Here is an 18118-nt window from a genome sequence, read left to right as displayed (position 1 = left end):
CAACCCAAAGTATCCAACTTTTACACCCTCAATATATTGCTCCCAAAAATCTCTGGCATACACAAAACAGTTGAAACACTTCGTCTCACTCCGAAAACCTGCCCTCTTCAGAACTGAACATGCCGAATCTAAGGACTTTTCCATCTGATCTTTTGGTACAGGGGAGGAACGGTAGAACTGTCGAAAGTTATATGTTGCTTGAAGGTGTCTACTTTGGTTTACATTACAGATGTCTGTCGCGAAGAGTCTTCTTCCGATCATGTTGAATGAGCACCGCGTCCCGCCACATAGCTTGCTTACTGCAGAGTTTGGTACATGCAGTGGGAATCTGCCACAGATGGAGAAGTATCTAACGTTGCGATTTGATACGTACAGGTACTTTGTGCTTGGGTGCACTCATTGATGACATTTATAAACGCTTATAAATGACATGCAACAACAAAACATGTGTTGCGTCTTATTCAAAAATCACAACAACGAGAGCACGGACCACAATTACCTTCAAAGTTTCCAACCATAAATGGCTGGATCATTCCATTGTGAACATGGTACTCTCTCTGCGCCTAAAATATCACCACATCCTCACTTATTGTTAGCCAAGCTGATCGAGTGACCTCTCTGCAAAGTACAGGTCAATTTGAGTCTCTACTAGTATGGCTGGGTACAGGCCAAGCTGAAAGACACGTTTGCAAAACGGTCTTCCACAGGTTATTTTGCTTCATCGGTGTAGAGAAAATCCACTTTTTGGGAAACACTGCGATTCTTCTAAATATTCTTATGCCAGCGGGAAATATCTTGTTATGTAAGTAAACTGTCAACTGGTGGTATCTTGTTATGCTATGGTCAAACATGATGATTGTATGCAGCTGTTGTGTCGTCAACATATTGTGTAGGAATTGTATGCGCTGACATTGGCAGTGAGTAAAACCTCGTTGGCGAAGCAAACTTACTGGAGTTAAACATATGACTTACAGTTAACGAAAGTTACAAATTACGGCTCACAATCCTCCAAACTATATGCCGTTTCTGAAAATGCCGAACTGTTATTTGAATCATGTGTGTAGTCAAGGCATGGAAAGCTGATTCCACACTGTGATTCGTATGCGTCCATTCGTTCGTCGTAGGAGCACATTGAAGAGATTGTAAGCTTAATTTTGTCCTTGTGTCGTCTGGGTAATGACTTTGTCTTCTCGTCGAGTGTCGCGAGGCTCATCTGCATGCTTGAATAACTAGGAGGGGTTACCGGTGCTGCAGGATGATTCTCCATCAAATCGTCGATTTGTAAAGAGGAGTCCGAAAAGTCAAGGGGATGCAAATTTATGTACTTCATATCGCTATATAGAGCTTTTAGTCTCACATCTTCCGAATCCACCAGGTAGGTTCGCGAATGATCACATGCTGCAGGGCTGGGCTGCCCCAATTGTGTCGGTTTGGAATGAAAAAGCTTGGTAGAAGATTTCGACAGGGTCATCCTTTCCAGTTCGAATTCGATTGTGTCTTCATATCGTCTTTTCGACGCTTTCGATGAGTGGGTTTTTACTGCGTTGTCGTCCATTCTTGGTCGCCTCTATTAGATCATACTCTGTTGTGCAGTTTCCTGTACTTGAGCTAGGTGGCTATTAGATTGTGTCGACTCCTGATGAAAATATACTAGGCATCGAATACTACGGTGATGGCAAGCTGAAACGTTGGTTTGACAGGAAACGATCACTTTTTATGCCTTCCGCTAGATAGCCCGATCCCAACAAGATATCGAATGACCCTTTGATATAATTTCATTTTGTTTTCAATGACAAATCTAGTCTTTCATATACCGGCATGTCGGATTTTGTCCTCACACAGAGCTAATTATGAACGACATAAAAGTGACAAAAACTGTGGCCATATCCTGAGACAATGCACAAAAGCGTACGGAGTACGACAAAGGGATTCGACTTTGGTGGTTCACTGTCAGAAACACATTCTTAACACAATAGTTGCATGCATCAAATCAATCGCTGCCATTCAAGACAGCCATGTGTTTGGCAAAATCACAGCTGTTTGGCTTATGTATAGCAAATTCATGGTCTTTATTTTCTATTGTTTCAACATCTTCGCATACAGAGCAAATGTACGTTGTCTACTTAACTAAAAACACATTAAACACCTTCCCTGCTGTCTCTGGTTCTTTAAAGTACAATCATTGTTTTTTGGTGGATGATAGAAATGCATGAAAACAACAACTGGGCTCTCCACTTTGGTTGTTGATAAACGTCAGAGCCAGTAGATGCCAGACATTCATCGTGTGCATACTGTTTTTGTTCGCATCTAGACTTCAAGGAAATACACATTAAAAGTAGAGGGTCAACCAAAATGCATAGCGAAAGAGACCGCGTGCAAATGATACAATTCAAATACGGCTAGAGTTGTCAGTATTTGGCATTCAGGCATTTGCAAAGACTCTTCCATATTCAGTTGTCTCTATCTCAAAGGCAACAAACCCCAGTGTCTCGACGTACACAAACGCAAAATATAGCGTTTATTCCTAGCTTCAGCCAACGACTGAATCAAACACTTTGTGCTACGTCGAAGAATCGTCGCTGCCGCAACCAGAAAAGTCACTTTCGCTTCGAGTGGTATATACTGTCTTCCTCCAGGTAGGAGAATGTTTTGGCACCTTCTTTATACATCGTTTTTTTCTGCTGGTATTGCTGAACGACTCCTCCTGCTCGGATTCGCCAAAGGATGTTCATCGCTTTCGCAAATTTGGTTTGTCGAAAGGCGCAAGCCTTGATTTGGTAATCGGTGACTGCGAAGACGGAATTCAATGTTCTCTCTGCGAGTTCAAAACTTCTATAATCCCGCCTACTTCTTCCTTAAGGACTTGATAGTCGGTTCTTTTGATTCGTGCGACAATTGCGGCTATTGTTTGCTCGTATCCATCCCGGATAGACTGCTCCAGGTTACATAAATGAGTCCGCTCCTCTACTTCTTTCTCCAAATCTTCAACCTTTTTCTTATAGTCGTTGTTGATTTTTGTCAGCTTTTCGTTGTCAGCCTTGACCTTCTGGTGGTGAAGACTCAGCTGCTCGTACAACTCAGATCCAGAAGTGTTTGTTTTATCGAGACGTCTGTTGTTTACTTGAAGATTCTGAATGTTGGTGGATATTTTAACATTGCTCGCTCTGATGTTTGTGTTGTCATCTTTCAAGGCTAGAACAAGCTTTTGGTTTTCTTCAACCTTTGCATCTTTGGTCAATTGCTTTTGAAGTCGAGCAATTGCCTTCTCCTTATATGCCCTCTTCCGGCGTCGCAGCTCGGCCTTCACGTACCGAATATCTTTTCTGGTGCAATTCCCCATTTCAGTCATTCGTTTTTCGAGCTGTAAATATGCTAATTTTCTCCGAGCTAGTTTCATTCTAGCTATTGCTTGAATTTTTACGGCTGCTCTGCGGGACTTTCTTCTTCTTTTTCTCTCCGCTTTGGCCAAGTTTCGTCCGCAACTGTCTTCGGAATGTTCCGTTGAAAAGACATTTTGTAAGCCAATACTGGCAGTCAATAAGTTTTTTTGCCGGCTTGACGAAAAAGCTTTTTGATAGTTCGGTGATGCCCAATGCACATTGCTTTGATGCTCTGGTCCATCAAACGTGCGCCGGGCGTGGAGCAGGAGGGGCGAGACTGTTTTATCTTCCCTGGAGTGTTTCCGTAGGCTTTTCATACCTACATCATCCTGATCTAAGCTTTTGTCTCTTGCGCGGTTTGATTTACTCGGATCATCAATTTCAGACCACCTTTTGCTGCAGAATTGAGGCTGCGATCGAACGGTTGATTGCATCATGGTGGCAGGATTTTTGTACTAGTGAATTTCCAATTTTTTCGAGCTTGAAAATGGTAGATTACCCCTTGGGAGCTTCTTGCTAATAGTCAGAGGCACATTCGGACAAAAGAGTCATTTCAGAAAGGACAAGGGGACACACATCGGATAGTACATATTTTATAGCTGGCGAAGATTGTCTCTCTATCAAGGCTCGATCCCCGTTCTGACTGGATCTTTACGTGACTTTAAGTAAGTATAGTCCTTGCCTTTCTTTGTCTAGAACTACCGGTATGCCAAGATAATTCCCAAATCCAATACGGACTGATCAATGAGATTGATTTTAAAGAGCAGCTTGTCATACTAATTTGTGTGATGAGTTTATTGTCTAACGAAAAGTGGAGAGGCTCACGGGATGGAGATGCCATCGAACAACCAGTGCATAGCCCATTTTCTCGCATGGAAGATCAAGTCGTCCTTCTGTGAGAAAGGAAGAGAGGAATACAACTTTCACAGAAAAGAGCTACTATACATATTGTTTGTACCATCTACCTAGTCCATGGTGGCAACAGTATACTCGTCGTAATTGTCACTCTCTGACGACGCAACACTTCCGTCGTCTTTTTCTTTCGAGACTTCCGCCAAGGGTTTCGGAAGTTCGAGACGGTTTTCCTCCCCTTCCATTTCCAGGCAGTACCCAACAATTTCGTCAACAAGCTTCGCATCTTTGCAAGAGTCTTCGACTATCTCAACAACCCGGCCGATGAGCTTGATGTAAAGGAGCTTTATTGTGTGCTCACTTAAGCAATATTGCCGGCGCTCTTCCACAGCTTCCCTCAGTTTGTCAACACTTTCCTTGTATTTCGGCACGACATTGTTGAGCTTATCGTGAGTTTCTTTAATCTGTTTAGCGTGGTCGTTCAAGGTTCCAAATCCCCTTGCTGTGGTTTGGTTTGCGTTTTCCAAACGGTCATTGTTGTTTTTGAGAGCATGACTTGCTGCGAATATTTTTTGGTTCTTGCTACGTAGCTTCTTGTTCTCCTTTCGCAAATAGTGGATAATCTGCTGTCCTTCTTGAGCTGTAGCCTCTTCGGTGGTCACTTTCTCAAGCTCTCTTTGTGCCTGTGCTTCAAGCTTTTGTCGCAAGGCTAGCTTGCGCTTCTCAGTCTTTTCTCTCACGCGGTGCATAGATGCTTCTGTCCGCGACGTCCGTGTATTAAGACGATGCTGTAGAAGTAAGACTTTGTATTGAATACGCTGCCAGCCTCCGCGAGAAATCCTCTGGATTTGAGTGGCGGCATCGTTGTTCTTTCGATTGATTTGGGGGAGAGCGAATGTCCTCCGCTTTCCAAAGTCCCATTTTTGAGGCGCTCGAGGCTTACAACTTGTTCTAAACTTTTTTTCGTTTACTCCCATTTCCGTTTTGCCTCCCTTCCCTCTGTTTCGACCATGCTGGGATTCATCCAAAACTGTATTCTTCAAGTCGTCTGGACTCGACGACTTTCCGTTTCCCCAGCGTTCCTGTACCTTCTGGAGGACTGGACTAGGCCGATTCAAAGGAACAAACGGATCAGCTTCATGCTCAAATTTGTTGTAACGAGGTCGAACTTCACACTGCATGTTCATAGTCGTGGAATGGATGAGAGTTGTTTCCAGTCTAGAAGCGATCTGGTCACAGTTAGCTGAAATCACAAAGGTTTGCTGTTATTGCTTATCTAACGTTCACTTGTGAGACCAGTTGCAACCGATGAGATCTCATGAAGCGATTCTCTCAGGAAACATGCGACCCTACTTTCCCGGATGAGTCACACTCTGAATCGTTTAAGATGGTCATTATTGTGATGTCTTGAATCGCCAATAGTAACCTCTTAAAAAACTGTTTGGGCCTTGTTAAATCACACCATAACATCAGCCTACATATTGTTGCGTTACCGGCTTTATTTGAGACGGTAGTCGCAGGAATATGGTATGCGTGACATCATTGACTAATGGAGCAAGACCGCCTCGGGGAGCGAAAACGTTCTTCGAGAAATGAAACCCACCTGACGCATAAGAAAGACCACAGCTTAATTAGTAAAAAAATTGTGGCTAGGGTTCTGTTTGGGCTCATTTGGCCAATAGGACCGGTCCACCTACACGTAGCCAAAATAGTACATCATTTGTTCTGGCCATTTTGTAGCTCCATTTTGTAGCTTCACTTTGTAAACATGACTGCGGTCTCTCTCTCTCTCCATCTTAGAAGCTCCTTCCTTTCGCGTAATTTTAAATCATCCCCTCTGCAGCTTTCCTTTCAAGCACCAAGAGGACTTAGCTTACTTAGCCTTTGTCGCTTTTGGAATATTTCCGACCATGTTTGGACAAATTCTTTGAACCGAGCTCTTTCGATAAATCGCTATACATTTATTTGGGAGTATGGGTTTGTGGTGTGTTGTCTGACTTCATATACAGCACAGCATTGTCGTGTTGCCCTACTCCAAGACTCGGATATAGACCAACAGTATTTTCCTTTCCTGAAGGCCAGCAAATTTCGTGGTCTTGCGAACGAACAAGATCGCAGATTGATGGTAAGTTGCTGTAGACGCATTGCGCACTTTATACCGAGATGCAGGGTTGAATCTTGCTAACAACGACGAGAAACAACCTCGACGACCACCATCATGACAATGGTTAAGAAACACAAACCGTTAATTGCCGTCCGCTTTTAGAGTTCACCAGCAGCACATAGTCTTTGGCTTATGGTGCTCCTAGCAGTACTCCAACCCGACTACTTAAAAATCTCTTTTCTTAACAGAGACGATGCCAAATTTAAGACATAGCACCAATGTATGATATCGTCTTTGGTACCAGTCACGGCTGTCGGGTGTGTCAAGACTGTGGCAAAATATCGTGGGGGACCAATTTCGTTCGTTCCAATGTAAGGGTCGGGGGAAATCACGGAACGACATGCGTATTCTACACGCTTGCCCATCATGTTGTTGCGAAACAGTCCTTCTTTACGTTCCAGAATCTGTTTGATACCGGGCGCGACTAAGTTGGTAGGTGTGGCCGACGGATCCTTGGCGCTGTTCATGAAGCAGTTGCAGCCGTCTGGAGATCAATCCAACCGCTGTAGGCGCGCGGCTCGTCGCTGGCGGCGAAGGACTCTCGTATGCTTTCGTTGAAACGGATCATTTGGCTCAGATAGGAGGTCTGGGAGGGCTCGATGGGACGGAAAGTGCCTGTAAGAAGAATAGCGAAGAGCCGTATATCCTGCAATTGTCAGAAGTCAGAAAATCATGTCTGTACATTCTGGGTGTTTACCATGCATAATTCTATCTTAAATTTTCTTTGGCACTCTAGTGGTCTTGTCAAAGTGGTGGCATCTATTTTGCTAGTACCGTAAACGCGCCAGTCCCGTGCCGAATAGGCCGCCCGACTACAATATTTGCGCTGGGAGATTGCATCTCGTCCATATCCTCAACTAAGGCCGCCTGACGCAAAAAGTGAAGCGTCGTTTCGAAGCTCATCTGCAACAACGTCGAGGAGGTCTCCTCCATACCGATTCTATTCATGGCCTTGTAGCCTCCGTCAAAGGTCATGTAGTCGGCAATGAGCGAAAGATGACGGGGATCGACTTCGATACCGTAAGCTCCAAACACACCACGAATTTGCTGGACTATAGAGCTTCGAGCCGCTTCGACACCATACGCACAGCGAATAGCCCATATGTCATTGGATAGCAGCTTATTGTGATCGACACATTCTAGCTTGTACATTTCCTCAAAGTTCACACCAGCCGTTTGTAAGCAGCGTCCACGCCCCTCTTCATTATTGACAAAGCCCTGATCAATCATCCTCTTAGAACGGACTAACGTCGTAGCGGCAGCTCCTTCCACCAACCCCACCATTAGCAGCGGACGAGCGGCAGGATCAATGCGTAGCGGCTGCAGAACAATGACGTTCCTGCGTTCGTGCACGATCAACTCGTCCTCCTTTGCCCGTAAAGTCCAGTCACTTGCTTCTTTTTCTCGGACAACGGTATTGCTACTGAGGTCATTCACAATCCCGGAGTCACTCCGTGGGCTGTGTTCGCCTGTCATGCTTTCAGTCTCTGCGTCGTCTTGGTCATCATCATCTTCGTAAGAAATGCTCTCCTTGCGACGGTCGGAATAGCGGACAGCGTCCGCACCGTCTTCTTCAGCATTTTCGTCGTCTTCCTCATCATCTTGATCATTGTCGTTGAGTTCGTCCCGACCATTTCGAGCCTGCGGAGCCTCCTTAATTTCGATTTCGTCAGCGTCTCTCTCGTCCTGATCTCGGCTCTTGATATATACGCGTGAGTCTCCACCCTGAACTTCAATCACCGCGTTATCTCCTTCAACCGCAGCACGTTTTAACTCTTTTTTCATGTTTTGCGACAAGAGCGGTACAAAGTTTTTCGCCGCTACCTTGGCTATATCGTGAATATCCAAACCAAAGGCTTCCTTAATGCGTTCCGCCGGATGAAACTTAATTGTCACATAGTAAGCTCGACTCCACATGCCGTTGTCAGCCTTTTCCAACTTTTCCGTCACGGTCACACCACGGTCACTCGCAACAAGCTCCATCAAAGTCAACTTGGTAAAGTCGCGCGTCAATCTCAACGCTTGTTTTTCCGTTACGGAGTCATCCAAGGGCACCGACATTGTTGGCGTCTTTAGATCACGAGAGGCTGTCATGATAATTTCGCGCAAGCGTGGAATACCGAGTGTTACGTTAGCACCGGCACCAGCAAGGTGAAACGTATTGAGCGTCATTTGCGTTGAAGGTTCACCAACTGACTGAGCTGCAATGCTGCCAACCGCTTCCCCTGGCGCGCATACACTTGAGCTGTACTTGGCGCCAATCAATACCCCCAAATCAGCATCAGAAACATTTATTTGTTTCAAAACACGCATCATTTCGGGGTCGTTCAAGGCGTTATGCGTAGCGCCCGCCACGCGTTCAGATACGCAGGCTCCACTACTACCAAGCAAATGTCCTCGAGCAGGTGTCGACAAAATCGGATCTGCTGCTGCTGGTCGAATTAAAGTAGCCATACATGACGTAGCCGCTTCCAGATTCCCACCGCAATGTCCCAAGTGCACTTCCAGTGGCACTCGCTTGGCCTTAATTCCGTCGTCGTATTTGATGTCAACCGTCCCGTCCTTGCGAATTTTCGCAACGGTGGCTTCAAACCATCCTCGGCACAGCATGCCTCGTCGCCACTCGTGTCCCGTGCGAAGCTTGCGAGCTTGCACGTGTGTACCAACAGCTATCAGATTCTGGTTGTTTTCCAATTCGACGTGCCGTGTAGCATCCGCAGCCGCAAGTGCAATAGAGGAGAATGGTAGCGCTGTATTCTGGCGTTCAAGAGACTCCTTATTGCGCGCAATGTATTCGAATGACTTTTCGGAGCAGTCCAAATAGGAAGCTTTGGTAGGATCTAAACCATCTTCACCGTACAAGAATTGAACAACAGATCCTTCCGCGTTTCGGACTGTATAGTCGTAGCAAATTTTCAGCTCTTCCAAATGCTTCATCAAACAACGTTGCAGATACCCTGAGCGAGATGTCTTTACCGCAGTGTCCACCAAACCTTCTCGACCGGCCATGCAATGAAAATAATACTCTTGTGGGCGGATACCAGTCAAGAAACGATCCATCACAAACCCGTCGGCTCGTGGGTTCGGGTCGTAAGGAGCAAACGAAGGTAGGGTACGCCCACTGCTCAAGCGTGGGACACGGCGGCCCTCGAGAGCCTGCTGACCTAAAGCACACGTGACCTGGGATTGGTTCACGATTGAACCCTTCGCTCCGGTGGTTGTCATGAGTCCAAAGGTATTGTATGGAAACGGAACAGCAAGACCGTCAGGTAAACACTTTTTCACGATTGCGGACGACAGAGGGTTTAATTGACTTTGCATGAACCCATCCAAAGCAGCAAAATTTGTGCTTCCTTCAGTACCGGAAAGTAGCTGGCCAATTTTTGCTGCTGTAGAAGCTGCCTCAAAAGGCTTCAGCGGGAGGTCTGCACCTGCTTGTTCATCAACAGGTGGTATTGACACCTTGCCGCCCTCGGAATCGGCCCAAGCTTTGGCGGCTCGTGCTCCGATATTGTAGGATTTTTGTACCAGCATCCGCCGGGATATGTCAGACGCACTTGTTAAGATCAAGTCCTCCATGCGGCAAGAGTGCCCTGCGAAATACTGTATATATGCCGTGAACAGACGGCCAAACATATTGAGCAGCAGACCAGCTTTTTCTGGTCCATATGCTTCGTACACCGCATGTACAAGCGAAAAATCTGTCGCGCCAAATGCGGCCTTGTCCAATACTCCTCGCAACAATTCACCATCAAGAATCAAAACTAAGTGCTCTTCCTGCTCCGCTCCAAACGCAGTGTCGGGAGTCTTGGATTTTCGACTCGTGGACAGACCCGGAAGGTTAGACATCTTTTCACTGTCGCGATCACTGCCTTTTCGCAAGTGATTTAAAATAATTGTGATGACTTGCTTCCCTGTCCAAAGCTCTCGCGGTCTGACCAGCGCTGGCGGTACAAGTTCAATATTTGTACCTGAGCGAATGATCTCTAAACCTTTAAGACTGGCCAAGGCAGCAAACAAAAGCTGCTGAACTTCCCACTTGAAGAAAAATGTATCGCGCTTCGTCAGTTTGACGCCCCCAACTACGTGATCCTGGATCAAACCACGTAAAGGGGTGCCGTCCGTCGGCACTATGTACTGTAGATCGGTTCGAGCGATATATTGCGCTTCGGCTCGAGCCAAATCACTCTGTGGAAAATGACAGTTCATTTCATCTCCGTCAAAGTCGGCATTGTAGGTATTGCAATTGGCGTAGTGCATTCGAATAGTCTTTTGGGTAGGGTTGTGTAAGATACGGACACGGTGCGCCATGATGCCGGGTTTGTGCAAGGTGGGCTGACCGAAACAAATTGAGGAGAAATGAAAGTGAGAATACCAAATTTCGATAGACAGACGTCCTTTTGATAAGCGAAGCATTCCTCTGTACGAGTGAGAAGTCATCCTTGCGGAAGAACACTCCCCCCGATGTATAATGGTCATAATCCGTCATTTCTGTGTCGGAGTGGTGCATGACATGGGATGTCTCTTCCTGGGAACGATAGTTGTTTTCCAGCCCCGCTATGGGAAAGCGGTACTATAGCTGCTGCCTCGCGACCTACCTGTCGATTCATAAGTACATAATCTCCATCTCTTAATTGCCGTCCCACAATTGCCGGCATGCCTCCCCTTTTCAAATAAGTCAGAAGCTGGGCTGCGATTGCTTCGCGCTTCTGCGTGTTCATTTTGCCCAAATCTACCCGCTTCCCCTGCAGTTCGACCCACCGGGCACCAGGATAGTTGTGTGGTCCCCTTTCAACCAAGGCACGCATTTCTTTCACATTCAAGTCAGTCACGGGTGTCGGGTATGTCAAGACTGTGGCAAAATATCGTGGGAGACCAATTTCGTTCGTTCCAATGTAAGGGTCGGGGGAAATCACGGAACGACATGCGTAATCTACACGCTTGCCCATCATGTTTTTGCGAAACAGTCCTTCTTTGCGTTCCAGAATCTGTTTGATACCGGGCGCGACCAAGTTGGTAGGTGTGGCCGACGGATCCTTGGCGCTGTCCATGAAGCAGTTGACAGCCGTCTGGAGATCAATCCAACCGCTGTAGGCGCGCGGCTCGTCGCTGGCGGCGAAGGACTCTCGTATGCTTTCGTTGAAACGGATCATTTGGCTCAGATAGGAGGTCTGGGAATGTTCCACGGCCATGCCGTTCAAATACATGGCTGGACGGAAGCGGCTCGGTGGGACAGGAACTGCCTGCAAGAAGAATAGCTGATAGCCGTCCTGGAGAGACTGACTCGATCCTCCAAATACGCAGTGCAACAGAAACGGATCCGTCTGCCACGTGCGCTTAATCTGAGCCTGCACTTCGCCGGCGTGCATAAACATGTCCGATTTTTTGGGCTTGGTGCCGTTGGCAACCTCATCGTCGTCTTCGTCATCTTCACTGTCGCTATCCTCGTTCCCACTCATGGTGTTCTCCCCCCGGTCGGTATCGTCCGAATCGTAATTGGTGGCCCTGTCCGAGGTCGCGTTGGATGCTTGTATCAGGGCCGAGGTGAATTGTACATTCTCAACGGAGTTAGCTCGTAGGGACGTAGCCGACAGGGCACCTTGAAACAATTTATTGAACGAATCTTGCCGAATTTTGGGATTGTAGGCACCGCAGTGGGCACAGCGTTTGACGCCTTTGCAGGCCGTCAGGACAGCTTTGGCGAGTTCCTTACGCAGATTGCGTTCGAACGAATTCAGTTTCGTCGTCGAGGGGGATGTCGAGTCGGTCGGTGGTTGGTGGGATCGGAGGACCTTGTCGAGTGCGTCGGCAACGTCTTTTGCGGATCGTATCTTCGCGGTGGAGTTTTCGGCACGGTCTTCGCCACTGGTCCGGCCCAGGCGAATCGCGACTAGCAATTCCCGGTCCAAGGCCGTGAGACGAGTGAGATCGTGTCGGTAGAGTAAATGAAATTTGGCTCGCAAGGTGGCGAGGGTCCGTGACGGGGCCTTGAGTTTGTGACAGGCGAAACATTTGATGCGGAGCAACTGAAGGAGATCGGGAAAGAGTAGGGGATGATACACGGGGACGGCCAGTTCGATGTGGCCGAAATGTCCGGGACAGTGCGAGGCGCGCAAGGCACAGGTCGGACAAGGCGGTTCACTGTCTTTGAGTGGCCCGAGTCGGACATCGTAGAGACCATTCGGTAAAGGACTGTTGGTAGGATCAAAAGCCTGGGAGGAAGTGATCTCGACGACGGAGCGTGCGCGGACGTCGTCGTCGTTGTAAAACCTAAACGGCAATAGGTAGACATGTGTGGGTACGTGTGTGTGTGATGAGCAAATTCGATGAGTCTACGAGTGAATGTGTATTCGCAAGTCCGACCAGACGGTCAACGAGTCACGACGCAAACAAGAGTGCATCCGAGACTGCATTGCCAAACAACCGGTGACTCACCCAAACTGAACCTTTTCAATCTGACGACGCACAATAGCGCTTTTGGGATTGTTGGGACCCGCAGCCAATACCATTCTTCTATAAAAGTAGGTATTCTGGTTTCGATACTGTTGCGGTTGTTGCGGTATCTGTCAATCGACGAGTTATCCGATTGCTCGCTTTCAGCGGTACTGTGAACAGTGGAGAAGAAGATCTACGGAACGAAAAGCGACCGGATCCCACCTGCCCATTCTCGTTTGTTCGTTCCAGTGTGTTGCCAAAGAGAGAGGAGCTTGCAGATTTTGGAGGGCGCTTGTTATTTATTTTACGGATGGAGATGACACTGGGCTATCTCGATGGCTATCGGGTTCTGAGGCAGCGGAATAAAAAATAGCATTCCGCCTTACAGTTTTTGCGGTATTCCGCAAATAACCGCAAATAAGTAGGTAGCTTGGTTGTGGTGAATTCGAAACCGACGCCAAGTGTCTGTCATGTGTACGTTGAACTAAGACAGGTCTGCTCAGGCAGATCATGAAATGATTTGTGTTTTGCTCTACTTCGTAACTATACTAGCGATCTTGTGCTATTCTACTAGTGCTATTTTAGTCGGCTATCGCTGCAGTTTTCTAATACTGAGATCATACATGCGAATATTTACATAACCCTAATCTTAACTCAAATTACGCTAGGGTTATCGATGTTTCCAATGTTTGACTGTACCGCTATTCCCAAAAGATCTTTCGGATTGTTGTGTTGTCACTTTGTATTTTGGAAAAAGAGTGTGGTGAAACCTTGCCTTGTGTTGTCTCTCAGATAACGACCAAAGTTTCAGAGTTTTCCCGTTATTATGCTTGCAATTTTGAAGCCACCCACCATATACATGCTGAATATGCAAGATGTACTACCCTCTAGTGCCACTGCTCAGCTGTCTTCTGAAAACATGTATTTCTGACAATTGGAAAATAGTAACTCTCTCTTGCAAATAAAAAGATTCTCAATACACCTGGTGGAAGGTACTAGCTGTGAACTCCTGGTTGAGTCACCCAATTGCATTGTCCAAATGATTCTACTGCAGCCGGGCTTGGTTTATTTGAATGCCTATAGAGGCATGCATAGTACAAGCAAGGGGCAATTTAATGTTGGTGAAAAGAATTCTTTTGTTGCTTTGCCAGAAGTTCAAATACACCTTTTCAAAGCATCTGACTGTGAATGCTGAAATTGTATGTGCTACTTTTATTTATTGGCAAGAAATTATGAGATGTGCAATACTCTGACGGTGCAAATCCTTCTCCTTCCAATCACATTTTCACATCCAAAGAAGACAGAGAATTGACAAGGAAAGAATAACAGAAGAGTTGCTAGGATCACACCCACAGTCAGTAATCTTTCTCTCATATTCAAATGTTTGGCTTCTCTGAAGCTTTTTTATAGTGTACTGGTGCTGATTGTGGCAAAGCTCACTGTCAACTAAGCATAGGAGATCAGACTAACTGTACGGTCATAAATTACGGGCAAATTTGGGTTTGAGTTTAATTTTTGTACTCTCTCAAATGTTTGTGGCTGTGAATCAATCCTAAATTGGAGTTCACATGGTACTTTAACAGGCGGAAATTTTGCCCCTATCACCGCTTTCACAGTCACGACTGCTCATTAGCAGGCCTTCTTAAATGCGGTAAATACCGCAAACACCGCAATTTTGCGGAGTGATTTGGACTTTTATTTGCGGGTATTTCGAACCCTAACGTATTATACTTAACAAACGAATGTCGTATCGGTATCAAACACACTATGTTTTTCAAAATTTACTTGTCACTACGTTGTCTTACTTTTGAATATCAGAGGAAAGCACTTTCGAATTGTTCTCCTATCTGCAATATCCTTTGAGAGAGAAGTGTGTGAGTTCCTGTTGGCTTGCATCTTTCTACCAGTGTATGGTTGTTGTTGATAAATCTGACTGACAATAAGCAGATGACGTGTTTCGGAAGGAGAAGTGTCCATAGAAATTTTGCTTGGGAGGAAACCGTCTGTTTTCTACTGCCAAGCTATCCACGAAAGGACTTTTTGCAAAGTTATTTGTGGAAAGCATCCTCATGATAGAACCTGGGTAAAAGAATTGCTGTTTGGCTCAAAGATCTGTCTCTTCTGCTGATATGCTTTGCTGATTTTTAGAGCTCATTTCTTCTGACTGTGAGTAATTGTATTAAACCAATGCATTCCACTTACAGCTAGCTCAAATGGAACCATTGATGGTCGCAGTGCATCATTTTTGCTGTGTAGAATGGCAGCTTTGTAGATGCCATCCGCGGCTGTCACAGGATATTTATAGCAATATTTGAATCTGCCCTTTTGTAAAAACCTTGACCTCAAAGAGAGGAAAATGTAATGACTGTACCACTCCAGTAAAAAGGGTTTTATGCTAGGGGAAGACCATGTAAGGTTCGAGATTTGACTCAAAATGTTAGTCTTGTTTGCTCTTTTTCAGTCTTGTTTGCGGTGTTTTTGAGAATCTCATTTGCGGTGTTTTGGTCGAAAATACCGCATTTAAGGAGGCCTGCTCATTAGGATCATAACCCATGTTTGTCGTGCAGGAGGAACACGCGAAGCGCGACTTATCAGACCAAATAGTTTTGTTGGGTCGCCAACATTGGTTACTTGGTTTAAGCAACTTGCTTGCACCGTTTTGGCGAGAACAAATACCTCACTTGGGTGATAATATTTTGGATACTTATATGGTGCTTTCGGCGATCACAAAAAAGCTCATAAGATACTTCTTTTAAGCAAAAAAAAATGGGAATGAAATCCTCCGGTTTACAAACGGATTTAACTAGTGTTTGTCGCCAAAAGGTATGTAAGTATACAGCCAATTCGGCCCTTCATGTACAAGCTTCACAGAAACTCCAGTCTTACAGCTAGTCTCACACTTCCAACTCGAGGTCTCCTTATCAAAGGCGTTCCTTTCAAGCTCTACTCTTCCGTCGTATCAGCGGATACTAACACAAGCAACTAGTCCTTCATCATACGTTCAACAATATACCGTAACCAGGACAACACAGACGGCACTGCGTTTGCTGAATCGTTAGATTTATTCTGGAAGCGCAACTCCTCACAACATCCAAAATTCTTTTCAAAAGCACACACTCTTTATTCTCTCGGTAGCAACAGTGGCACATATTATTTCAAGTGACCGCAACATCATCATCATCATGAATCATAGAGCATGCACTCTCATCTCGGTATGCTTATCGTCCGTAATGGTAGTCCAGCCGTGGTTGGGCTTCGGAACAAAATACAGTGGAACCGGTACTAGTGTTATCGAAAGCTTGTTGAGACCCTCGAACGAAATCAAGACACTCGCAATGGAAGACACTGCACATCTTGAGATCACCACACGCAGCGGCGTATTGGATGTGGTTGCCTACGACAATTGGACGGCCTCCGACAAGATTGCAAGCTCAATGCAACTGACACCCCAGGACAGTATACAGGCGTCAAAATTCTCTTTGATGCCTATCACCAAGACAAAAACGGAAGAAAAAAAATCTCTCGCGACCTGGCAACATACACATCAAAATCGTCCTTTTTGCAGCGTCCCGCAAATTCGCGATGGCCAGTGGCTCCCCGTTCATGGCCCAGCTTCGTACATCACGCAAACCTCCCATTTGCGCTGCTACGGGGAGCCTGATGTCTACCAAACAATGAACTTCACGTCCTATGTCTGGCAACCGCACGATGCTCATCGCAAGAAGTGTGAATGGACTGCTTGGCAAGGTCCGCGAAATGCTTGTCAAGTCCTTGAGCACAGCAACATCCTGATAGCGGGGGACTCTCTCTCCTGGGAACACTTCAGCTCGTTGCTTCAGCTACTTGGTCACCACGTACACCAGAATCTACAGCACCAGTCGCGGGAATTGCGCACAAACGTGATGGATCTATTATGTAATGGCCGTTCACGCATATCATACCGACGAGATGACAAGCTCACCAACCTCTCGGCCGCTCTGGACGAAGAACCCTTTCCCAACGTTGTCATTTTGATCCGAGGTGCACACTACGTGGGTGATGATGAGCTAATACAGGGCATTCGAGAGCATTCGAGAGCTGAAAGTTTGGAAACGCCAGTGCAACGCAATGGGAATGTCCTGTCAGCTTTTCTGGCGGACGTCCGTACCGGGTCATCCTGAGTGTCATAAATTTGAAGCCCCAGTCAACGACTTGCAAAGAGTGGAAGCGCATATTAGCAACTTGTCCTTGTACAACGACCACACCCTGAAGTATCACTGGTATGATTACCAGCACCAGATTGGCTGGCTGAAGGCATTTACTATTGTCAAAAGAATTGTTCTGACTACACTCAGTAATCTTCAACCCAACTTCAGCACTTTTGCTTACTAAACTATATTGAATTTGTGTTTACTTGGAAAAGCTCAGCTAAGCATAGTAGATCTTATTGCTGTAACTATTTGTCCTCAATTTACTCTAGTAAAATTATGGGCTACTTTGGGTTTGGGTTTCTATTTTGTACTGGCTCTACGTGAATCGAGCGAAATTGCAGTTCAAGTAGTAGGGTATCTTAGTATGCTGAAATTCTGACTGTGAAACCTTTTTGCGGTTGTTTGCGGAAATTTGGCCCAAAAACCGCATTTCCTGTGAATGCGGGTTGGTGAATAGTGTCCCCGTCTCGAGCACCCATAGTAGGTAGTCGTTGTAAGTACGCTCGTGGGAGATAAGGATGAATAGTGTCCCCGTCTCGAGCACCCGTAGTAGTTAGGTAGTCGTTGTACTTAAGCTCGTGGGAGATAAGGATAATCCCATCCAAAAACAGAATTAGACTAGATTCTTTAGACGATAGACAATTTCCCATAGTTGCTAACATCTTGAGACATCTCCAAAGGCACTCCGGGTGTTCTTCCCACCTGTTTGAATAAAACCTAACCCTGTAACCTTCCCGAAACGAAGTGGTCGGCGGCGGTGAGTGACTGTGAGCTCGAGTTCGAGCTCCATCGGTCTCACTCGTGCCGTACCGAATGTACCTGGTATGGTAGCAACTGTTATACAAATCAAATGCAGTAGCCGTTGGGTTGGGTGGGACATGGATCCACGCCCTACTAACACCAACTAACAGCAACTGTAACAATCTGCCTCCCCCAGCCTCCCTTGTCGATTGCCAGAATATCTCACCATCCACCGAGAGATAAGAGCAACCCACAGAGCACTCTTTCCATAGCTACGTTATACTCGAGAATCCTGGACAACTTTGGAAGCAGCAGACGAGCGGAACATGGCGTCGAACGAGGAATCGTCGTCGTCA

General features: G+C 46.2%; 4 protein-coding genes across 4 annotated transcripts; 1 reads left to right on the top strand and 3 right to left on the bottom strand.

Annotated features, from left to right (window-relative positions):
• Positions 1-2803: 2803 nt before the first annotated feature.
• On the bottom strand, positions 2804-3817 carry PHATRDRAFT_bd1444 (predicted protein; the record flags this gene model as incomplete). The annotated part of the gene is made up of 1 exon (XM_002176333.1): positions 2804-3817. One exon carries the CDS (start codon positions 3815-3817, stop codon positions 2804-2806), a length of 1014 nt encoding a protein of 337 aa, XP_002176369.1.
• A 528-nt stretch (positions 3818-4345) lies between these two features.
• PHATRDRAFT_bd1443 (predicted protein) lies at positions 4346-5419 on the bottom strand (the record flags this gene model as incomplete). The annotated part of the gene is made up of 1 exon (XM_002176332.1): positions 4346-5419. One exon carries the CDS (start codon positions 5417-5419, stop codon positions 4346-4348), a length of 1074 nt encoding a protein of 357 aa, XP_002176368.1.
• A 1709-nt stretch (positions 5420-7128) lies between these two features.
• Positions 7129-12982, bottom strand: PHATRDRAFT_bd955 (predicted protein). The gene is made up of 5 exons (XM_002176331.1): positions 12832-12982; positions 10995-12666; positions 9859-10731; positions 9060-9798; positions 7129-8822 (listed from the first exon to the last, which is right to left on the bottom strand). Exons 1-5 carry the CDS (start codon positions 12903-12905, stop codon positions 7156-7158), a joined length of 5025 nt encoding a protein of 1674 aa, XP_002176367.1. The 5' UTR covers positions 12906-12982; the 3' UTR covers positions 7129-7155.
• Positions 12983-16013: 3031 nt separating this feature from the next.
• Positions 16014-16991, top strand: PHATRDRAFT_bd1441 (predicted protein; the record flags this gene model as incomplete). Its single annotated transcript, XM_002176392.1, has 1 exon — positions 16014-16991. One exon carries the CDS (start codon positions 16014-16016, stop codon positions 16989-16991), a length of 978 nt encoding a protein of 325 aa, XP_002176428.1.
• Between the last annotated feature and the right edge of the window lie 1127 nt (positions 16992-18118).

This window comes from Phaeodactylum tricornutum, genomic scaffold (assembly GCF_000150955.2).
Source record: "Phaeodactylum tricornutum CCAP 1055/1 PHATR_bd_32x35 genomic scaffold, whole genome shotgun sequence".
NCBI lineage: Eukaryota > Bacillariophyta > Bacillariophyceae > Surirellales > Neidiaceae > Phaeodactylum > Phaeodactylum tricornutum.
Note: the sequence above shows the minus strand (reverse complement) of the source record. Positions and strands in the feature narration are given on the sequence as shown.